Genomic DNA, 24042 nt, shown 5'->3' with positions numbered 1-24042 from the left:
ATCTATCCCCTAATCTGACCCCTTACACCGCCGCCACCTATATAAAAATTATTAACCCCTAATGTAAGCCCCTTACACCGCCGCCATCTCTATTAAAATGATTAACCCCTAATTTAATCTACCTACCCCGCCGCCAGCTATATTATCTATATTAACCCTAAGTATATTATAGTTAATATAGGTATTACATTATATATATTAACTATATTAACCCTAATTATATTAGGGTTAATATAGTTAATATAGTTACTATAGTATTTATATTAACTATATTAACTCTATCTAACCCTAACTAAATTTATATTAAATTAATCTAATTCATTTATAAACTAAAATATTCCTATTTAAATCTAAATACTTACCTATAAAATAAACCCTAAGATAGCTACAATATAATTAATAATTACATTGTAGCTATGTTAGGGTTAATATTTATTTTACAGGTAAATTGTTAATTATTTTAACTAGGTATAATAGATATTAAATAGTTATTAACTATTTAATATCTACCTAGTTAAAATAATTACCCAATTACCTGTAAAATAAATCCTAACCTAAGTTACAAATACACCTACACTATCAATAAATTTAATAAACTACAAACATCTATCTAAAAATACAATTAAATTAACTAAACTAAATTACAAAAAAAAAAACCCCACTAAATTACAAAAAATAAAAAAAAGATTACAAGATATTTAAGCGAATTACACCTATTCTAAGCCCCCTAATAAAATAATAAACCCCCAAAATAAAAAAAATTCCCTGCCCTATTCTAAATTCAACAAATTTCAAAGCTCTTTACCTTACCAGCCCTTAAAAGGGCCTTTTGTGGGGCATGCCCCAAAGAATTCAGCTCTTTTGCATACAACAAATACAATACCCCCCCCCATTACAACCCACCACCCACATACCCCTATTCTAAACCCACCCAAACCCCCCTTAAAAAAGCCTAACACTACCCCCCTGAAGATCTCCCTACCTTGTCTTCACCACACCGGGCCGAACTCCTGATCCGATCCGGGCGATGTCTTCCTCCAAGCGGCAAAGAAGAATTCTTCCTCAGGCGACGTCTTCCTCCAAGCGGCAGCAAAGTCTTCATTCTTCCGGCGGCATCTTCAATCTTCTTTCTTCGCTCCGCCGCCGCGGAGCATCCATCCCGGCCGACTGCTGAACTTGGAATGAGGTACCTTTAAATGACGTCATCCAAGATGGCGTCCGCCGAATTCCGATTGGCTGATAGGATTCTATCAGCCAATCGGAATTAAGTTAAAAAAATCTGATTGGCTGATTGAATCAGCCAATCAGATTCAAGTTCAATCCGATTGGCTGATCCAATCAGCCAATCAGATTGAGCTCGCATTCTATTGGCTGTTCCGATCAGCCAATAGAATGCGAGCTCAATCTGATTGGCTGATTGGATCAGCCAATCGGATTGAACTTGAATCTGATTGGCTGATTCAATCAGCCAATCAGATTTTTTTAACTTAATTCCGATTGGCTGATAGAATCCTATCAGCCAATCGGAATTCGGCGGACGCCATCTTGGATGACGTCATTTAAAGGTACCTCATTCCAAGTTCAGCAGTCGGCCGGGATGGATGCTCCACGGCGGCGGAGCGAAGAAAGAAGATTGAAGATGCCGCCGGAAGAATGAAGACTTTGCTGCCGCTTGGAGGATGACATCGCCGGAGGAAGAATTCTTCTTTGCCGCTTGGAGGAAGACATCGCCCGGATCGGATCAGGAATTCGGCCCGGTGTGGTGAAGACAAGGTAGGGAGATCTTCAGGGGGGTAGTGTTAGGCTTTTTTAAGGGGGGTTTGGGTGGGTTTAGAATAGGGGTATGTGGGTGGTGGGTTGTAATGGGGGGGGTATTGTATTTGTTGTATGCAAAAGAGCTGAATTCTTTGGGGCATGCCCCACAAAAGGCCCTTTTAAGGGCTGGTAAGGTAAAGAGCTTTGAAATTTGTTGAATTTAGAATAGGGCAGGGAATTTTTTTTATTTTGGGGGTTTATTATTTTATTAGGGGGCTTAGAATAGGTGTAATTAGCTTAAATATCTTGTAATCTTTTTTTTATTTTTTGTAATTTAGTGTTTTTTTTTTTTTTGTAATTTAGTTTAGTTAATTTAATTGTATTTTTAGATAGATGTTTGTAGTTTATTAAATTTATTGATAGTGTAGGTGTATTTGTAACTTAGGTTAGGATTTATTTTACAGGTAATTGGGTAATTATTTTAACTAGGTAGATATTAAATAGTTAATAACTATTTAATATCTATTATACCTAGTTAAAATAATTAACAATTTACCTGTAAAATAAATATTAACCCTAACATAGCTACAATGTAATTATTAATTATATTGTAGCTATCTTAGGGTTTATTTTATAGGTAAGTATTTAGATTTAAATAGGAATATTTTAGTTTATAAATGAATTAGATTAATTTAATATAAATTTAGTTAGGGTTAGATAGAGTTAATATAGTTAATATAAATACTATAGTAACTATATTAACTATATTAACCCTAATATAATTAGGGTTAATATAGTTAATATATATAATGTAATAACTATATTAACTATAATATACTTAGGGTTAATATAGATAATATAGCTGGCGGCGGGGTAGGTAGATTAAATTAGGGGTTAATCATTTTAATAGAGATGGCGGCGGTGTAAGGGGTTTACATTAGGGGTTAATAATTTTAATATAGATGGCGGCGGTGTTAGGGGCTCACTTTAGGGGGTTATAGATATAATATAGCTGGCGGCGGGGTACGGGAGCGGCGGTTTAGGGGTTAATAACTTTATTAGGTTGCGGCGGGGTAAAGGAGCGGCGGTTTAGGGGTTAATAGCTTTTTTATTGTTAGGCTAGTGAGGGGGGATAGCGGATAGAGGGTTAGACAGTGCGGGCTATGTTAGGGAGGCGTGTTAGACAGTGCGGGCTATGTTAGGGAGGCGTGTTAGACAGTGCGGGTATTTTAAACTTTAGTCAGGTTTTATAGGCGCCGGCAGTTTCTAACGTGCCGTAAGTCACTGGCGACGCCAGAAATTTGTACTTACGTAGATTTCTGAACATCGCTGGTTTGTGAGACTTACGGCACGTTAGCATCTGACGGCGACCTATATGGGATGGCTCGAGTTGCGAGCTGAAACTGCGGGCGTCGCCGGTTCCCTCGCTTGCGCCGCAAACTGCGATCGATATCGGATCGCGCCCCAAAACGTCACTTGTTTATAATTTATTTCACCTGTATCAAGTCCAGTGAGTGCTTGTGTTATAACTTGGATATATATATATATATATATATATATATATACCGGGTATATATTTATATCAGTGGCGTATTTAGGTTTTGTGCTGCCCTAGGCACTCAAAATCCTGCTGCATATCTGTCCCACAGGATATAGTAAATCAGATAAGATAAACATGCTCAAAATGTTTTTCAAGGTGTTTGTTGCTGGACTGCAATTTGTGCCATCTTATTTGCATACAGAGCTTTTGCAGTGCAGTACTTAATTGAAGATATATCTTCTGCATTTATTAGCAGTATGCTGTTTGCACCGTGTGGCCCAGCCCAGGACATAAAGGGGTTAAAGACAAAGCTGAGTTAGAGCCAAAACCAGCTGCAGACTGGCTGTTAACCAGAAGGTGTTGGGTTTCAAACTTCAGTTCAGGAATGATAAGAAACGAAGCCAAGAAGTACCACACGCTGGGCTCTTCCTGACCAGAGCAAATAAGCTAGTTAGCCAGCACTGGAGAGGGATCAGTAATTTGTATTACTATTTAATTAACACATTCACTTCTCAAAAGACAAACAAGTCCTCACTCTTGGCTATATTACAAGTGTTGCGCTAGTTGCAGTGCAAGTGCGGTATGATTTTAGTTATGCTCCCAAAAGCGTTTTCAGCCTTGTTAGCCTCACCAATCCTTATGTTATAAAATATTATTTTAGTAACATAAGGATTGGTGAGGTTAACAAGGCAGAAAGCACTTGCGGGAGCATAACTAAAATCATACAGCACTTGCGCTGCAGCTAGTGAAACCCTTGTAAATATATAGCCGTCTGTAAGATCCGCTAATTGCTTTAAGGGGTCTTGCTACTTTAAGCTGACATCTCTTCCCCAAGCCTGGGCTGACCTCAGTGTGTTGTGTTGGGCTGCACTGAGCAGAGCATTGCAGGCTCCCTAGGACAGAAGGGGTTAAGTCCCCAGCAGCAGTAAGGAGCTTTATGCACTTTTGCTCATATGCTCATGTTACATATCCAGGGCCAGAGGAGCCAATACAACCAAATAAATCAACGATCATGACCCACCTGAGCTCTCAAGTCCAGTCCGCTTTTGTACCACACTCAGCCAGTCTGCCACTAATGTAGGCAGCAAGCTTCTTCACCAAGTTTGTCGGCTTTGCCTCTTCTGCCAAACCCGATTGCCGCCTGCGCACATACATGACTCACTGACTAGAGCCATGTGCAGACTCCAGGAAGGCGGCTATTGGTTGCCGTCACGTGACGTCGGCGGCAAGCCGGACAAAGTAAATTTTATATTTTTAAAATACACTACTAGTGCAGGGGGCAATTAACCAAAAGTTAAAACCTGATATCTGCCCCCTAGGCCCGGGCCTTGTTGGCCTAGGAATTAATACGCCCCTGATATATATATATATATGTGTGTGTGTTTGTGTAAGTTGGTGACTGGCTAAGCAGAATATGGCCATATCATGTGACCGCATGCTGCTCCTCAGCAAAAAAAAATGCAGAACACACTATTACTAGTTCTTTTTTTTCAAAAACAAAATGTATGCTTACCTGATAAATTTATTTCTCTTGTGGTGTATCCAGTCCACGGATTCATCCATTACTTGTGGGATATTCTCCTTCCCAACAGGAAGCTGCAAGAGGATCACCCACAGCAGAGCTGTCTATATAGCTCCTCCCCTAACTGCCACCTCCCAGTCATTCGACCGAAGACAAGCAAGAGAAAGGAGAAAGTATAGGGTGCAGTGGTGACTGTAGTTTAAAAATAAAAAACACCAGCCTTAAAATGACAGGGCGCGCCGTGGACTGGATACACCACAAGAGAAATAAATTTATCAGGTAAGCATAAATTTTGTTTTCTCTTGTAAGGTGTATCCAGTCCACGGATTCATCCATTACTTGTGGGATACCAATACCAAAGCTATAGGACACAGATGAAGGGAGGGACAAGGCAGGCGCTTAAACGGAAGGCACCACTGCCTGTAAGACCTTTCTCCCAAAAATAGCCTCCGAAGAAGCAAAAGTATCAAATTTGTAGAATTTAGAAAAAGTATGAAGCGAAGACCAAGTCGCCGCCTTACAAATCTGTTTAACAGAAGCCTCATTTTTAAAAGCCCATGTGGAAGCCACCGCTCTAGTGGAATGAGCTGTAATTCTTTCAGGAGGCTGCTGGCCAGCAGTCTCATAAGCTAAGCGGATTATACTTCTTAACCAAAAAGAAAGAGAAGTTGCTGAAGCCTTTTGGCCTTTCCTCTGTCCAGAGTAGACAACAAACAATGCAGATGTTTGACGAAAATCTTTAGTAGCTTGTAAATAAAACTTTAAAGCACGAACCACGTCAAGATTGTGTAATAGACGTTCCTTCTTTGAAGAAGGATTAGGACACAGTGACGGAACCACAATCTCCTGATTGATATTCTTATTAGATACCACCTTAGGAAGAAACCCAGGTTTGGTACGCAAAACTACCTTATCTGCATGGAAGATCAGATAAGGGGAATCACACTGCAAGGCAGATAACTCTGAAACTCTTTGAGCCGAAGAGATAGCTACCAAAAACAGAACTTTCCAAGATAAAAGCTTGATATCTATGGAATGCAGAGGTTCAAACGGAACCCTTTGAAGAACTTTAAGAATTAAATTTAAACTCCATGGCAGAGCAACAGGTTTAAACACAGGCTTGATCCTAACTAAAGCCTGACAAAACGCCTGAACGTCTGGAACATCCGCCAGACGCTTGTGCAAAAAATAGACAGAGCAGAAATCTGTCCCTTTAAGGAACTAGCTGACAATCCCTTCTCCAATCCTTCTTGGAGAAAAGATAATATCCTGGGAATCCTGACTTTACTCCATGAGTAACCCTTGGATTCATACCAATGAAGATATTTACACCATATCTTATGATAGATTTTCCTGGTGACAGGCTTTCGAGCCTGAATTAAGGTATCAATGATCGACTCGGAAACACCACACTTTGATAAAATCAAGTGTTCAATCTCCAAGCAGTCAGACACAGAGAAATTAGATTTGGATGTTTGAAGGGACCTTGAAGTAGAAGGTCCTGCCTCAGCGGCAGAGTCCATGGTGGAAAGGATGACATGTCCACCAGATCTGCATACCAAGTCCTGCGTGGCCACGCAGGAGCTATCAAAATCACCGAAGCTCTCTCCTGTTTGATCTTGGCAATCAGACGAGGGAGCAGAGGAAATGGTGGAAACACATAAGCCAGGCTGAAGGACCAGGGCGCTGCTAGAGCATCTATCAGCGCTGCCTGGGGATCCCTTGACCTGGACCCGTAACAAGGAAGTTTGGCGTTCTGACGAGATGCCATGACATCCAGTTCTGGTTTGCCCCATAGTTGAATCAGCTGGGCAAATACCTCTGGATGGAGCTCCCACTCCCCCGGATGAAAAGTCTGCCGACTTAGAAAATCCGTCTCCCAGTTCTCTACTCCTGGGATATGGATAGCTGAGAGATGGCAAGAGTGAACATCTGCCCATAGAATTATCTTTGAAACCTCCAACATTGCCAGGGGGCTCCTTGTTCCCCCTGATGGTTGATATAGGCTACAGTCGTGATGTTGTCCGACTGAAATCTGATGAACCTGACTGCAGCTAGCTGAGGCCAAGCCTGAAGAGCATTGAATATCACTCTTAGTTCCAGAATGTTTATCGGAAGGAGTGCCTCCTCCTGAGTCAACGAGCCCTGAGCCTTCAGGGAGTTCCAGACTGCACCCCAGCCCAGAAGGCTGGCATCTGTCGTTACTATAGTCCAATCTGGCCTGAGGAAGCTCATCCCCTTGGACAGATGGACCTGACATAGCTACCAGAGAAGAGAATCCCTGGTTTCTTGATCCAGATTTAGTAGAGGGGACAAATCTGTGTAATCCCCATTCCACTGACTGAGCATGCAAAGTTGCAGTGGTCTGAGATGTAGGCGGGCAAACGGTACTATGTCCATTGCCACTACCATTAAACCGATTACTTCCATACACTGAGCCACTGAAGGACGAGAAGTGGAATAAAGAACACGGCAAGAGTCTAGAAGTTTTGACAATCAGGCCTTTGTTAGGTAAATCTTCATTTCTACCGAATCTATCAGAGTCCCTAGGAATGAAACTTTTGTTAGAGGTGATAGAGAACTCTTTTCTTCGTTCACCTTCCACCCATGGGACCTCAGAAATGCCAGAACAATGTCCGTATGGGACCTGGCGATTTGAAAAGTCAATGCCTGTATCAGAATGTTGTCTAAGTAAGGGGCTACTGTTATACCCCGCGGCCTTAGGACCACTAGGAGGGACCCTAGAACCTTTGTAAAGATTCTTGGTGCCGTGGCCAACCCGAAGGGAAGAGCCACAAACTGGTAGTGCCTGTCTAGAAAGGCAAACCTGAGAAAACGATGATGATCTTTGTGTATCGGGATGTGAAGATAAGCATCCTTTAAGTCTACGGTAGTCATATATTGACCCTCCTGGATCATAGGTAGGATGGTTCGAATAGTCTCCATCTTGAAGGATGGGACTCTGAGAAATTTGTTTAAGATCTTGAGATCTAAGATTGGTCTGAATGTTCCCTCTTTCTTGGGAACTACAAACAGATTTGAATAGAAGCCCTGCCCCTGTTCCTCCTGCGGAACTGGGTGGATCACTCCCATAACTAGGAGGTCTTGAACACAATGTAAGAATGCCTCTCTCTTTATCTGGTTTGCAGATAAATGTGAGAGATGAAATCTCCCTTTTGGGGAAGAGGTTTTGAATTCCAGAAGATAACCCTTGGACACAATTTCCAATGCCCAGGGATCCTGGACATCTCTTGCCCAAGACTGGGCGAAGAGAGAGAGTCTGCCCCCTACTAGATCCGTTTCCGGATCGAGGGCTGCTTCTTCATGCTGTCTTAGAGGCAGCAGCAGGCTTTTTGGCCTGTTTCCCCTTGTTCCAAGCCTGGTTAGGTCTCCAGACCGGCTTAGACTGGGCAAAAGTTCCCTCTTGTTTTGTGTTAGAGGAAGTTGAAGCTGCGCCACTCTTGAAGTTTCGAAAGGGCCGAAAACTAGACTGTTTGGTCCTTAATTTGTTGGACCTGTCTTGAGGAAGGGCGTGACCCTTTCCTCCAGTGATGTCAGAAATGATCTCCTTAAGTCCAGGCCCGAATAGGGTCTGTCCTTTGAAGGGAATGTTGAGAAGTTTAGACTTTGAAGTCACGTCAGCTGACCAGGATTTAAGCCATAGCGCCCTACCCGCCTGAATAGCAAAACCTGAATTTTTAGCCGTTAGCTTGGTTAAATGAACAACGGCGTCAGAAACAAATGAATTGGCTAGCTTAAGGGCCTTAAGCTTGTCAATAATATCTTCCAATGGGGTTTCAACCTGTAGAGCCTCCTCTAGAGACTAAAACCAGAAAGCCGCAGCAGCAGTGACTGGGGCAATGCATGCAAGAGGCTGGAGAATAAAACCTTGTTGAATAAAAATTTTCTTAAGGTAACCCTCTAATTTTTTATCCATTGGATCTAGAAAAGCACAACTGTCCTCGACAGGGATAGTGGTACGCTTAGCTAGAGTAGAAACTGCTCCCTCCACCTTAGGGACCGTCTGCCACAAGTCCCGTGTAGCGGCGTCTATAGGAAACATCTTTTTAAAAACAGGAGGGGGAGAGAACGGTACACCTGGTCTATCCCATTCCTTAGTAATAATTTCAGAAAACCTCTTAGGGATTGGAAAAACATCAGTGTAAGTAGGTACAGCATAGTATTTATCCAATCTACATAATTTCTCTGGGACTACAATAGCGTCACAGTCGTCCAGAGTTGCTAAGACCTCCCTAAGCAATATGCGGAGGTGTTCAAGCTTAAATTTAAATGTAGACATATCAGAATCAGGTTGAAGTATCTTCCCTGAATCAGAAAAATCACCCACAGATTGAAGCTCCCCTGCTTCAGCTTCAGTACATTGTGAGGGTGTATCAGACATAGCCCCTAAAGCGTCAGAGAGCTCTGTATTTATTCTAGTCCCAGAGCTGTCTCGCTTTCCTTGCAATTCTGGCAGTTTAGATAATACCTCTGTAAGGGTATGATTCATAACTGCCGCCATATCTTGTAAGGTATATGCAATGGGCGCGCTAGATGTACTTGGCGTCCCCTGAGCGGGAGTTATAGGTTCTGACACGTGGGGAGAGTTAGACGGCATAACTTCCTCCTTGTCAATTTCTTCTGGTGATAAATTTTTTAAAGCCAGAATATGGTCTTTGTAATCTATAGTAAAATCAGTGCATTTGGTACACATTCTAAGAGGGGGTTCCACAATGGCTTCTAAACATAATGAACAATGAGTTTCCTCTATGTCAGACATGTTTAAACAGACTAGTAATGAGACCAGCAAGCTTGGAAAACACTTTAATAACTGCGAACAAGAAAAAAATAAAAACGGTACTGTGCCTTTAAGAGAAAAAAACAATCACATAAACTGCAAAACAGTGAAAAAGCAGTAAATTCTACGAAATTTTTACAGTGTGTATAATAGACTGAAATAGCATTGCACCCACTTGCAAATGGATGATTAACCCCTTAGTTTCAAAACCGGATCAAAAAAATGATATAGCCGTTTTTAAACAGTCACAACCAACTGCCACAGCTCTACTGTGGCTCCTACCTGCCCATACAACGACTTTGGAAGGCACAAAAACCCTGTAGAGGGTCAGTGGACTCCTTTAGGGAAGCTGGATGTCTCAAGCTGCAAGAACTACTGCACAATTAAGGCGCAAAAATAGGCCCCTCCCAACATGTACTCACAGTGAGAGGGCCTTAAAAAACTATCCCTAGGCAAAATCTAGTCAGCCATGTGGAAAAACTGGGCCCCAGAATAAAGTTTTATCACCATTTGTAGTAAACGTTTATATACATCAAGCAAACGATATATCCATTAAGTAATGAGAGTAAATAACAAAAATATTACCCTTTACAGCAAGCATGATACCAGTCGTTATTAAATCACTGTAATCAGGCTTACATAAATCAGGTACTGTCAGCATTTTCTAGCTTATCATCTCTCTAGAAAAATTTAAAACTGCACATACATCAGAGCAGGAAACCCTGCACGCTATTCCCCCAGCTGAAGTTACCCATCTCTTCAGTTATGTGTGAGAACAGCAGTGGACCTTAGTTACAAACTGCTAAGATCATCAAAAAACTTCAGGCAGACTCTTCTTCACCTTTCTGCCTGAAGCCAAAATAGTAGAACTCCAGTACTATTTGAAAATAATAAACTTTTGATTGAAGATAAACTACATTAATTCACCACATCTCTCTAGCTACTTCCCTTGTCGAGAGCTGCAAGAGAATGACTGGGAGGTGGCAGTTAGGGGAGGAGCTATATAGACAGCTCTGCTGTGGGTGATCCTCTTACAGCTTCCTGTTGGGAAAGAGAATATCCCACAAGTAATGGATGAATCCGTGGACTGGATACACCTTACAAGAGAAACACTAATTCACCCCTATCACATGTAGTGGATAACTTGTTATGTAAAGTTATTTTATTTTTAATGGAATATTCTAAAATAATGTCACCATGTTTTTAAAATATGTTCAGATCATCAAACAATGTCTCCATGAACATGAAGTGCTTATTCGGAATAGAAGGGAGACCTATCATGATGGGAAAAAAAAGGATTTAATAAATTGTTAATTGTGTTGTTTCCTTCCGTGAATCCCATGTTTATGCTTCTAGGGGGAAAAAATGGATAAAACCAAAAAACATGATTTCTCTTTAAAAAGACAAAACAATTAAAGCATAGCAATAACTATTGCTACTGGTGGGTGTATGCTAGTAGGCAGCATGCGGAAATAAGCCTTACATGACAGATGCACATAACTCGTCATAACGAAAAGGAAGCTATCATTGAGTGAAATTAAATAATTAGCAGAAAGTATACAAATCCAAGATAATCTTCATGCTTTCTTATTGCTATTGTTCCTGAATTTCATTAGCCTCCCATTCCTTTTGAAGCAAAATCATGAGTTCTTCCTGGTTAGCTGAACGTCATAAAAATGCAGGATTTTTAAATCAATGCACCTAAAGGGTTAAACAAAAACCCATTATCGCATCAAGTAAAATTACAGTGGGATGTGTATCCAGATGGTGACATACAGAGAGATGGCATGGAAACATTGTAACATTTGGTATGAATTAAACATGAAAGTGCAGAGCTTTCCAAACTTTTCATGTTGGCGGCACACTTTTTAGACCTACATAATTTTGCGACACTGTAATTCAGTTGTACCAGCAAACAGGAGGTTAAATTAACTTGTTTTAAGAGATATGGACACATACATAAATTATATAATAACCAAATGTATTTACAAGTAACAGTATGTATGTGCAAGAATGAAAAAAAAGTTTAATAACACTAATAGCTATTTACTATTTTAATGGGATGTAAGAGGTTGATTGGATTAACACAGTTTCTGAATATTTGGCGGAATATTAGATAAAGACACTTGCATTTCATCATCAAGCATTTTTAAGCTTCCACTTCCTATCCATATATCAAGACCAGGAGCAGCAATGCACTACTGGGAGCTAGCTGCAAAAAACAAACAAACACTGACTTCTGCTCAGCGTTAAAGCTGTTGCCCTCAGAGCTCCGTGAGTCTGACTGACTACTGCCCACGCTGTAAACACACTGCTGTCCCACTCACTGACTATACATGCAGTCACGAGCCGATTGAGGAGACTACACGTGCAGTCAGGAGCCAATGTGCCGCCAATGGGAATAGTTTGAGTTCCCACTGAGCTGCGCCAATAGGTTAAGATGATCTGTGACCCGCTAGGTATCAATCACGTGTCAACCACGTGATATGGGTAGCAGGCAGGCTGAAACCAAAAGAAAATTTAAAAAGAATTTTAAATTAAAAAAAAAAGTTGTGCTGAAGCAGGGACACACACACAGTTTGGAAAGCACTGTGATAGTGGCTCTAAAAGAAACAAAACAATGCTTAAGTGTGGAGGCTGTGTATGAATACAATGTATTTCAGTGCAGTAAATTGTAGTCCTCTATAGTGCACAAGGTACTAAATTACAGATTTTTATGTTTGCCTGGTTATATATGGCGAGACACAAAATATATTCAATAAATAAAGTATTTCTGTCAATGCTTCCTGAGAAAATAGGAATTATCTGCCTAATGCTAAAATTGATGTACAAAGCTGGTTGCTTTCATAATGAATAATATGGGGCATATTTATCAAGCTCCGCATAGAGCTTGAGGCCCCTTGTTTCCGGGGGGGGGGGGGGCCTTCAGTATCCCAGGAAACAGAAGTTATGAAGCAGCGGCCTTAAGACCGCTGCTCCATAACTTGTCCGCCTGCTCTGAGGTGGTGGACAGAAATTAACCCGATCAAATTCGATTGGGTTAATTGACACCCCCTGCTAGCAGCCGATTGGCCGTAAATCTGCAGGGGGCGGCATTGTACCAGCAGTTCACAAGAACTGCTGGTGCAATGATAAATGCTGACAGCGTATCAGCGTATACTGATGGGCAGCGATGTGCAGCGGACATGATACGCTACTTCGTATCATGTCCACTTGCACATTGTTAAATATGCCCCAATAGCCTCTATTTAACAATGTCTGGCGGACCTGATCCGACAGTGCGGATCAGGTCCGCCAGACCTCGCTGAATACGGAAAGCAATACGCTCTCCATATTCAGCATTGCACCAGCAGCTCACAAGGGCTGCTGGTGCAACGCCGCCCCCTGCAGACTCGCGGCCAATGGGCCACAAGCAAGTGGGTGTCAATCAACCCGATCGTACTCGATCGGGTTGATTTCCGGCTATGTGTGTCCACCTGCTCAGAGCAGGCGGACAGGTTATGGAGCAGCGGTCTTTGTGACCGCTGCTTCATAACTGCTGTTTCTGGCGAGTCCGAAGACTCGCCAGAAACACGGGCCGTCAAGCTCCTTTCGGAGCTTGATAGATAGGCCCCAATGTCTCTTTTGTATTTAAATGTATCAGAAAAATTTAGCTCTCTCTAATAATTCACAACAAAAAGTTTTAAAACTTACCACAAAAACATAGTTAATATGGTGATTATGCGAATGTTAGTGGTCTGTACAAGATCCAGAAACGTGTGCCGTTTTTGCTCCCGTTCTTTAAAATCTTCAAGCTACCAGGAATAGGAAAGCAGTACATTAGTGTTTATGAGTATCTGTTTGCTAAGTATCTTTAGATTCACAAGATTAAGGAAGTTATTGATTCCACTGTTTTTTCTTTTCATTCACTATATTTATTTGTTATGATCAGGTAACTTAGGCACATAGTTTTACTAGGTAAACTTGTAAGCCATATTGAATAAAGGTCAACTGGATGGTGAAATAACAATATAAGTATACATTTGGATAGGTTATATATTTCAAAATGTTAAAATGAATGAATGAATTAAAATGAATAAATTACTTTTGGTTATACTTTATTCTAAGTATTACAGATTCACATTTTGTACAACAACAAAAATAATTAACAGAGCTGATAACAATAACAGGACATTAACAGGACATTAAAGCAATCTTACAACATGTCTTGGCTCATGTCTTTATATAGCACTCACCAATGAAGGGTCAGAAAATCCAAAGGCCTCTATGTATGAAGCCGTCTACTTACTTGCATTCGCCGGCCCAATACGCTCGCCTAACATCGCCGCCGCGGACCTGAATACGTTCGTCAAAGTTATCAAGAAAGCTGTCAAGGAGCCGCGCACCAAGTACGGTGCAATGAGCAGTGGACTGTTGTTAACCGAGAGTCATCGATCTCGCTGCTCATCGGCTTCTTCGCAGCTTTCTTGCTAGCCTGTCACTAAGCACCCACACTAAACTATACTGTTTTACCCCCTAAACCGCCACTCCCAGAGCCCCCCGTACCTAAATAAAGTTATTACCCCCTAAACCGCCATTCCTGGACCCCGCCGCAACTATAATAAATATATTAACCCCTAAACCGCTGCTTCCGGATCCCGCCGCCACCTACATTATACCTATTAACCCCTAATCTGCCGCCCCCTATACCGCCGCCACCTACATAAAGTTATTAACCCCTATCCTGCGGATCCCGGATCCGCCACAACTAAAAAAATTGTTTAAGCCCTAAACCACCGCTCCCGGACCCCGCCGCAACTAAATTAAATGTTTAACCCCTAAACTGCCGCTCCCGGACCCCGCCGCAACTAAATTAAATGTTTAATCTCTAAACCACCGCCACCGGACACCGCCGCCACCTATATTAAACTTATTAACCCCTAAACCTAAGTCTAACACTAACACCCCCCTAACTTAAATATTATTTAACTAAATCTAAATACATATTACAATTATTAACTAAATTAATCCTATTTAAAACTAAATACTTACCTGTAAAAAAAAAACCTAAAATAGCTACAATATAACTAATAATTATATTGTAGCTATTTTAGGATTTATTTTTATTTTACAGGCAACTTTGTATTTATTTTAACTAGGTACAATAGCTATTAAATAGTTATTAACTATTTAATAGCTACCTAGTTAAAATAACTACAAAATTTGCTGTAAAATAAATCCTAACCTAAGTTACAAATACACCTAACACTACACTATCATTAAATTAATTTAAAAAATTATTTACAATTACCTAAAATTAAATACAATTAAATAAACTAAACTATAGTACATAAAAACAAACACTAAATTACAGAAAATAAAAAAAAATTACAATAACTTTAAACTAATTACACCTAATCTAAGACCCCTAATAAAATAAAAAAGCCCTCCAAAATAATAAAATGCCCTAACCTATACTAAATTACAAAGTAATCAGCTCTTTTACCAGCCCTTAAAAGGGCTTTTTGCGGGCATTGCCCCAAAGTAATCAGGTCTTTTACATGTAAAAAAAAATACAACCCCCCCAACATTACAACCCACCACCCACACACCCCTACTCTAAAACCCACCCAAACCCCCCTTAAAACAAACTAACACTAACCCCCTGAAGATCACCCTACCTTGAGCCGTGTTCACCCAGCTGGGCCAAATTCTTCATCCAAGCGGGGCAGAAGAGGTCCTCCATCCGGCCCGAAGTCTTCATCCAAGCGGCGTCTTCTATCTTCAATCATCTGGAGCGGAGCGGTGCCATCTTCCATCCAGCCGACGCAGAGCCATCTTCTTCCAACAACGTCCTAACACCAAATGCCTGGTCCTTTAAATGACGTCATCCAAGATGGCGTCCCTCGAATTCCGATTGGCTGATAGGATTTTATCAGCCAATCGGAATTAAGGTAGAAAAAATCCGATTGGTTGATTTAATCAGCCAATCAGATTGAAGTTCAATCCGATTGGCTGATTGGATCAGCCAATATACTTGACCTTGCTCCGCGTCGGCTGGATGGAAGATGGCTCCGCTCCACTCCGAATGATTGAAGATAGAAGATGCCGCTTGGATGAAGACTTCGGCCGGATGGAGGACCTCTTCTGCCCCGCTTGGATGAAGAATTCGGCCCGGCTGGGTGAACACGGCTCAAGGTAGGGTGATCTTCAGGGGGTTAGTGTTAGGTTTTTTTAAGGGGGGTTTGGGTGGGTTTTAGCTACAATATAACTAATAATTATATTGTAGCTATTTTAGGATTTATTTTACAGGTAATTTTGTAATTATTTTAACTAGGTAGCTATTAAATAGTTAATAACTATTTAATAGCTATTGTACCTAGTTAAAATAAATACAAAGTTGCCTGTAAAATAAAAATAAATCCTAAAATAGCTACAATATAATTATTAGTTATATTGTAGCTATTTTAGTTTTTTTTTTACAGGTAAGTATTTAGTTTTAAATAGGATTAATTTAGTTAATAATTGTAATATGTATTTAGATTTAGTTAAATAATATTTAAGTTAGGGGGGTGTTAGTGTTAGACTTAGGTTTAGGGGTTAATAAGTTTAATATAGGTGGCAGCGGGGTCCGGGAGCGGCGGTTTAGGGGTTAAACATTTAATTTAGTTGCGGCGGGGTTCGGGAGCGGCGGTTTAGGGGTTAAACTATTTATTTAGTTGCGGCGGGGTCCAGGATCCGCAGGATAGGGGTTAATAATTTTAATATAGGTGGTGGCAGTATAGGGGGCGGCAGAGTAGGGGTTAATAGGTATAATGTAGGTGGCGGCGGGGTCCGGGAGCGGTGGTTTAGGGGTTAATATATTTATTATAGTTGCAGCGGGGTACAGGAGTTGCAGTTTAGGGGGTAATAACTTTATTTAGGTGGCGGCGGTGTAGGGGGGGCAGATTAGGGGTGTTTAGACTCGGGGTACATGTTAGGGTGTTAGGTACAGACATCTCCCATAGAAATCAATGGGATATCGGTTAGCAGCGAACATGAGCTTTCACTGCTGTCAGACTCCCATTGATTCCTATGGGATCCGCAGCCTCCAGGGCGGCGGATTGAAAACCAGATACGCTGGGCCGGAATAGTGCCGAGCGTACCTGCTAGTTATTTGATAACTAGCAAAAGTAGTCAGATTGTGCCGAACTTGCGTTCGGCACATCTGTAGTGACGTATTAATCGATCTGTGTTGGACTGAGACCGGCGGATCGTAGCTTACATCACTATATTCTACTTTTGCCGGTCTCTAGCCTTTGATAACTAAGGCAAATACCCTGTGGAATTCCAGCGTATTTGCGGTTGACGCTTGATAACTAGAGGCCAAAGCCTCTTTAGTTGGGTATAACACTCTTCCAGCCACTGACTACTTATTTTACTCAGTAGTAGGAGAGTATAGGTAGGGAAGCTTGGTGAGTGCTATATGAATTAAAATATCAAAAATGAACGTAATATCTGGTTATCCCAGCTCAGCCTAATAGCACCAGTGAAGGCTTATAAAGCAATATAAATATAGAGTGGATAGTACTGAAGAAAAAAAATAGTTCTAAAAACAAACAAACATCAGTTTAAAAAAGATAAAAACAATTTATAAAGGTCCTCAGAAGATGGTCTGTAAAATTCCCCAAAAATATATGCCCAGGCTGAAAGGGCTTTACAGTCATTTGGAAAAGAAATTCAATTTGCTGACATATACCCTTTATATATGTGCTGTATTGTGTTAGATAGAAGTGAAAACAGTAAGGGAAATTTTACTCACTGTTCCTGAGCAGCCAGCGTTTTAAAAAGTATAATGTATTTAGATTTTGACCAAACTGGGTACTTTAAAGGGGTGGAAGTCACCCCAGAGGCAAACTGTGTGGATGGATCCACACACAATAAAACAAAAAAAGGGAAAACTGTTACAGTGTCAATATAAAGGGGTAGAAGATTTTAATACTGCTATTTATTTCCAGTTTAGATTAGAACAAAATGAGGGGAGACATGTCTTGTAATGCAGAACAAAAATAAAATACAATACAGAGAAAATAACGATTTGACCAAGTTCCTGTCATGTTTCAATGGAAGACCTGAAATATAAAATAACAAGAACAAAGACTTTGAAATTATAAAGTACTTTCTGCAGGCACTGCCTATATAAGGGGTGGTGTGTCTAACAACGCAGAACTGACTACAAATCCTTTGCTGTGCATATTTTTCTTATTTTCCTGGATCAAATATAGATGGAGCTTAAATATAGAAGTGATATAGAGGACAAATAAATGTACCCTCTTTTTCATCACAAGCTCTGTCAATAGAAAAAAACAAACAAACAACAACTATTAGTGGCAAGAAAAGGAGGAATCCTATTCCCACATTAAAAGGTGACATCTTAGGTTTTAGGTTTTCTGTTCATATTGTGCTTAGCAGGACATATTTATTGCTGAGTGTCAATAGGGTGAGCCAAGATAAGTCAATATACATTATATCTCAACTTATATTGATTCTAGATTAGGCTAACCATATTGCCGCTTTAAAAAGGGACAGATATGAAAAACACATATGTCAGCGTTCTTATACAAAACATTTCTTTAAAGAGCCCTGACATATGTGTTTTTCATATGTGTCCCTTTTTAAAGCGGCAATATGGTCACCCTATTCTAGATAGATTAGCTTTTTAAAGGGATATCAGAATCCAAATTAAACTTTCAGGATTAATGTAGAGCATGTGATTTTAGACAACTTACAATTTACTTATATTATTAAATTTGTTTTGTTCTCTTTGTATCCTTTGTGGAAAAGTAAATCTAGGTACGCTGATAAGTGCTCAGGAACGTGCACGTGTCTTTAGCAGGCTAAGGCAGCAGTGTTTGAAACTATGTATAACATCATCTATCCAATTGATTTAAGTTTAATTTTAACTTTACTGTCCCTTAAATTTTACTTTCAATTTTAATAATTTTAGGAAGATATAAAGAAATAACTTTAATATGTAACCTGGAATATTAAAAAAATTCTAGACTTATTTTTAATGTTTAAATTGTAATGTAAAAAAACCCGAAACATAATAATCACAGAACAAATAAAAAAGAAAAAGTGAAACCATAACCTGCTTTATTTTCCTTCATATGACTTTAAACAAAACGATCAGATGTAGATACAGGTTTCAAAGTGTATTATAACATCATTATCTTAACTTTTATTGCTGTGTCCATATCTGATCTCATTTGCCCAATTAATATTCTAGATATACTTAGGGTATTTAAAATACCAGTTGCAAACACACAACTTTCTGGGGAAAAATGCATTAAGAAAATCTGCTCAGCAACTGAGGATTGTGTACACATTCTGGGAATAGTTTAGTATGACAACTCAATCTATTACTTACATACTGGGATCAAAAGTGTGGTTCTATATTATTAAGGTAGTTCAAGACAGAGTGAAACAAATATAATGAGACTGTGAACAAATTGGGTGTATGGATTTTACATAAAGTAAAACGATGTAAAACACTATTGTAGACATCATCATACTAACATATATTTTCTTGTTTGGATTTGACAAGCTGGTTATTGAGTGTGTATCAAATTAATTCACTTTTATTTTGATTTAAACATATTTAATTATGTCACTATTCTGTTTACTGAGATTCAGTAACATTCACTTAGTATCATGTAAATTATATAAAAGTGTGAATATCATGCAACATACTGTTAATATGATGTGATGAATAAGCTCCACTATAGGAAAATGAAGGTGCACATATTTAAAATGCACATTGACCAATTACTGATACAAAACAAGTAACACCTGTGGGTATTCAGCAAGTTACCACTAAAAAGATAGCCTCTTAATTAAGGTGGAACACCACTAACAAACACCTCATAAATGAAAGTGTTTTTTTTTTAATGTGGTAACTTGCTAAACACCAATGGTCAGTAACCTACAGCAATAGTGTCATGTCATGTTTCTAATAGCACTTGGAGTCCCACAGTCCCATGACAAATGGCAACCTTAAAAAAGACATCAAACGCACTTGCTTTTATGTAAACATTATACACTGGGCAAGATTTGTCCCACACTCCCTCTAGAGCCCAAAATGCAAACATGTGAATGCTGCAAATTAAATAGCTAGGTTAGGAAATTTGCAGCATTTTTAAAATGTTAAGTTACAGATTTTGCTTTTTGGCCTCTCCAGGCACTGTAGGACAAACACAAATTTTACACAAACGCAAGAGAAGTTTCATGTTTTTTTTTTTTATCCCAGATGATATTATAGTAAGCAGCTGACAAAGGGGATTAATCCCTTAGCCCAATGTGAAGTATGTATACGTTGTGCAGTACTTTGCTTATTGTACCGCACAATCTACAGCAGTCTCGGGTATTAAGAGCTCCGGTTCCATATGAAGGCAGATGCCTGATTGAGGGAGGGCCCTACAATACATGAAAAAAATAAAATAAAGGGAGAGGGAAGGGGAGCTATGATACAGAAAAAGGTTGGGGTCCCTAAATAATGATTGGGGGTGGGGGGAGATGGGGGACCACTACAGAAAATAAAAATAAAATTTTATATATATATATATATATATATATATATATATATATATATATATATATAGTCATTTTATAGGTTCTGGCAGACAGCTGCCAGTACCTAAGATGGCAGACACTATTTAGAGGGGGACAGTTAGAGAACTGTTTGGAAGGGATCAGGGAGGTTGGAGGGTAAGGGGGATCCTACACTGCAGAAAAAAGAAGAATTAAAAAAAATTGCCTTAAAACTTAATAATGGCAGACTGTCTGCCAGTACCTAAGATGGTGGTGAACGGGGGGGGGGGTGAGGGAGGGAGGGACGAGAGCTGTTTAGGAGGGATCGGGGGGGGGGGGCATCAGGTTGGAGGGCAATCTCTACACTAAAGCTAAAATTAAAGGGATGCTAAACCAACAAAATTTCTTTCATGATTCAGGTAAAGAATACAATTTTAAACAAATTTCCAATTTAGTTCTATTATCTAATTTGCTTCATTCTTCAGATATTCTTTGCTGAAAAATAGCAATGCACATGGGTGAGCCAATCACAAGAGGCATCTATGTACACCCACCAATAAGCAGCTACTAAGCCTATATAGATTTCAGCAAATTATATCAAGAGAATAAAGCAAAATAGATAATTGAAGTAAATTAGAAAGTTGTTTAACCCCTTAACGACCTACAAAAAACAGTCGTTAACGACCAAGGACGTGTCTGGTGCACGTCCTCATGGGTTTCAAGCGCTGGAAGCGATCGTGATTGCTTTCAGGGTATTGCAGCAATGCCTCAATATTGAGGCATCGTGCAACACCCTTTTTAAGCAACTGAGGCCCTCTCTGCATCGGCCAGTGATGGTGCCGATCGTTGGTGGTGTGGAAGGGATAGGAGGGAGGCGGGTGGGCGGTCCATCGCTGGAGGGGGCAGGAGGAGGTCAGGGAGCGCTCGTGAGAGGTCAGGAGCAGGTGGGACCTCTACACTACGGCAAATGTCTAGTGATTTGGAAGGAGACAGAGGGGGGATAAGTTTTGAGAAAGGGATCTGGGAGGCGGGGGGTATTTGTGCCATAATTGCACAGGCTGTTTGTAAATAATATCAGTAAGAAACCTAAAGTTTGTGAAAAAGTTAATGATTTTTTTTTGGCGGTGAAATGGTGGAATGAAATATACCAAAATGCGCCTAGATCAATACTTTGGGTTGTGTACTAATATATATATATATATATATATATATATATATATATATATACACACACATGTCAAAGGATATTCAGGGATTCCTGACAGATATCAGTGTTACAATGTAACTAGCGCTAATTTTGAAAAAAATGGTTTCGAAATAGCAAAGTGCTACTTGTACTTAAGCAAAGAACATGTAAACATTGGGTATTTCTAAACTCAGGACAAAATTTAAAAACTATTTAGCATGGGTGTTTTTTGGTGGTTGTAGATGTGGGGGTCAAAGTTAGAAAAAGTGTGCTTTTTTAAAAAAATTTCATTATATTTTATAATTTTTTTATAGTAAATAATATGACATAAATGGTATCTTTAGAAAGACCATTTAATGGCGAGAAAAACAGTATATAATATGTGTGGGTACAGTAAATGAGTAAGAGGAAAATTACAGCTTAACACAAACACAGCAGAAATGTAAAAATAGCCCTGGTCCCAAACGGTAAGAAAATTGAAAAAATGGTCTGGTCACTAAGGGGTTAAAATTACATGCTCTTTCTAAATCATGAAAGAAAAAAAATTGGATTTCATGTCCCTTTAACCTTACAAGCTAACCACCTCACTGACAGAATTAATAGAAGTGTGGTCGGCAGCTGCAGTTATTTCTGAACAAAGGGAATCCCAGAGAAGCTTTTAGAATCATTTGTGCCATGATTGTACAAGCAGTATGTAAATAATTTCAGTAAGAAACCCACATTTTGTGAACAATTTTTTTTATATGATCGCATTTGGCGATCACATGGTGGCATGAAATAACCCAAGATATGGATCAGGGCCCATTTTCGTATATATGTCTACTTAAAAAAAATATATATAGTTTTGACAGGTAAATAGAAAAAAAAACAAGGTTTTATTTCTGTTTAAATGTAGTGATAACAAAGATTCCAAAAATTCTCCGATATTTGGGCTGAAAGTCCCAGTAGTGAAGAGGTTAAGGTCTAGTGATCTGAGGTATGTGGCTGAAAATGGGTTTAGAGCCAGGGTTTTTATCTGATGTTTATTATTAATAATAATAGTAATTATAATAATTTGATTGTAGTATTGCTTCAACACTTCTTTCATAAAAGGCTGATAACCCCTGCTATATAGCCACAGGTTTGAATTATTTTGTATCAGTGTATAAGTCAGAGCATGTCCTCCACAAAGATTCTAGAAGGCAACGCCCATTGCTCTATTCATGACTAACAATCTAGTGGTGTTAATGCCACAAGCTACTTGGCAATAGTGAAGAAATATAAGGATCTATGACAGCTGTCCATGGCTTCCTCTGCTGTGTGAAATAAACAAGCATGTACATATCATAAGTGCAGACATCTTATCACAAACTGTCTTTTGAGTCTAAAATGATCTAACTTGTTATAGAGATGGTTCTACTGATTATGTTACAAACAATGATAGGTAGCAAGAAGCCTAATCATGGTTTTATGTTTATTTATAGTTATATGAGAAATTACTACCCCAGTAGTTGCATGGGGCTGTTAGTTCTTCCTGACATTGGTGAAATATTTGACCAGTTATAAAACCTGTTTTCTCTCTATGTATTAGATGGGAAGAAGCTGCTTCAGGTGGTTGTCTGATAGTTTATGTATATGTTTTGAATTGGCCTGTATAAACTTGCCTCTTTAATGGCTTAGGGCTTTTATATATTAATAGGTGTTCATTGTATAGCCATGGGTGACATTTTATTCATATGTAATTTATACCGTTCTGCATATAGAATCCCTGAATCTAATGTTGTCCTCAGTGGTATGTTTTCAATAACTTTAAAAGCCTCTTCCTAATTATGTTTAATATGTGGTGGTCTCCATTTCTGTACTTCTAATTTGTTGCAAATTGTCTGTTTGGACTCTATATACAGGTAAAATTCAACACACATAGGCCGCCCCCAACGTCACTGCCACTATATTAAAGTTATTAACCCCTAAACCTAACACCCCCTAACTTGAATATAATTTAAATAAATTGAAATAAATATTCCTATCATTAACTAAATTATTCCTATTTAAAATTAAATACCTGTAAAATAAACCCTAAGCTAGCTACAATACAACTAATAGTTACATTGTAGCTAGCATAGGGTTTATTTTTATTTTACAGGCAAGTTTGTATTTATTTTAACTAGGTAGAATAGTTATTAAATAGTTATTAACTATTTAATAACTACCTAGATAAAATAAAGACAAATTTACCTGTAAAATAAAACCTAACCTAAGTTACACTAACACCTAAAACTACACTATAATTAAATAAATTAACTAAATTAAATACAATTACCTAAATTAAATTATTTTAAGTACAAAAACAAACACACACTAAATTACAGAAAATAATAAACAAATTACAGAAATTTAAACTAATTACACCTAATCTAATAGCCCTATTAAAACTAAACTAAACTACCAATAGCCCTTAAAAGGGTCTTTTGAGGGGCATTGCCCCAAAGTAAACAGCTTTTTTACCTGTAAAAAAAAATACAAACAACCCCCCGAACAGTAAAACCCACCACCCACACAACCAACCCCCCAAATAAAATTCTAGCAAAAAAAAACTAAGCTCCCCATTGCCCTGAAAAGGGCATTTGGATGGGCATTGCCCTTAAAAGGGCAGTTAGCTCTTTTGCAAGTCCAAACCCCTAATCTAAAAAATAAACCCACCCAATACACCCTTA

At 39.2% G+C, this 24042-nt stretch overlaps 1 protein-coding gene across 1 annotated transcript in view; it reads right to left on the bottom strand.

The window, feature by feature from the left end:
* LOC128663052 (organic cation/carnitine transporter 2) overlaps positions 1–24042 on the bottom strand; it is a 190834-nt gene that overhangs the window by 9471 nt on the left and 157321 nt on the right. Inside the window, exon 6 of the mRNA XM_053717191.1 lies at positions 13309–13409. Within this exon, the coding sequence (XP_053573166.1) occupies positions 13309–13409 (101 nt within the window). The remainder of the gene's footprint in view (positions 1–13308; positions 13410–24042) is intronic.

The sequence above is a fragment of the Bombina bombina genome, chromosome 6 (assembly GCF_027579735.1).
Source record: "Bombina bombina isolate aBomBom1 chromosome 6, aBomBom1.pri, whole genome shotgun sequence".
NCBI classification, from domain to species: Eukaryota; Metazoa; Chordata; class Amphibia; order Anura; family Bombinatoridae; genus Bombina; species Bombina bombina.
Note: the sequence above shows the minus strand (reverse complement) of the source record. Positions and strands in the feature narration are given on the sequence as shown.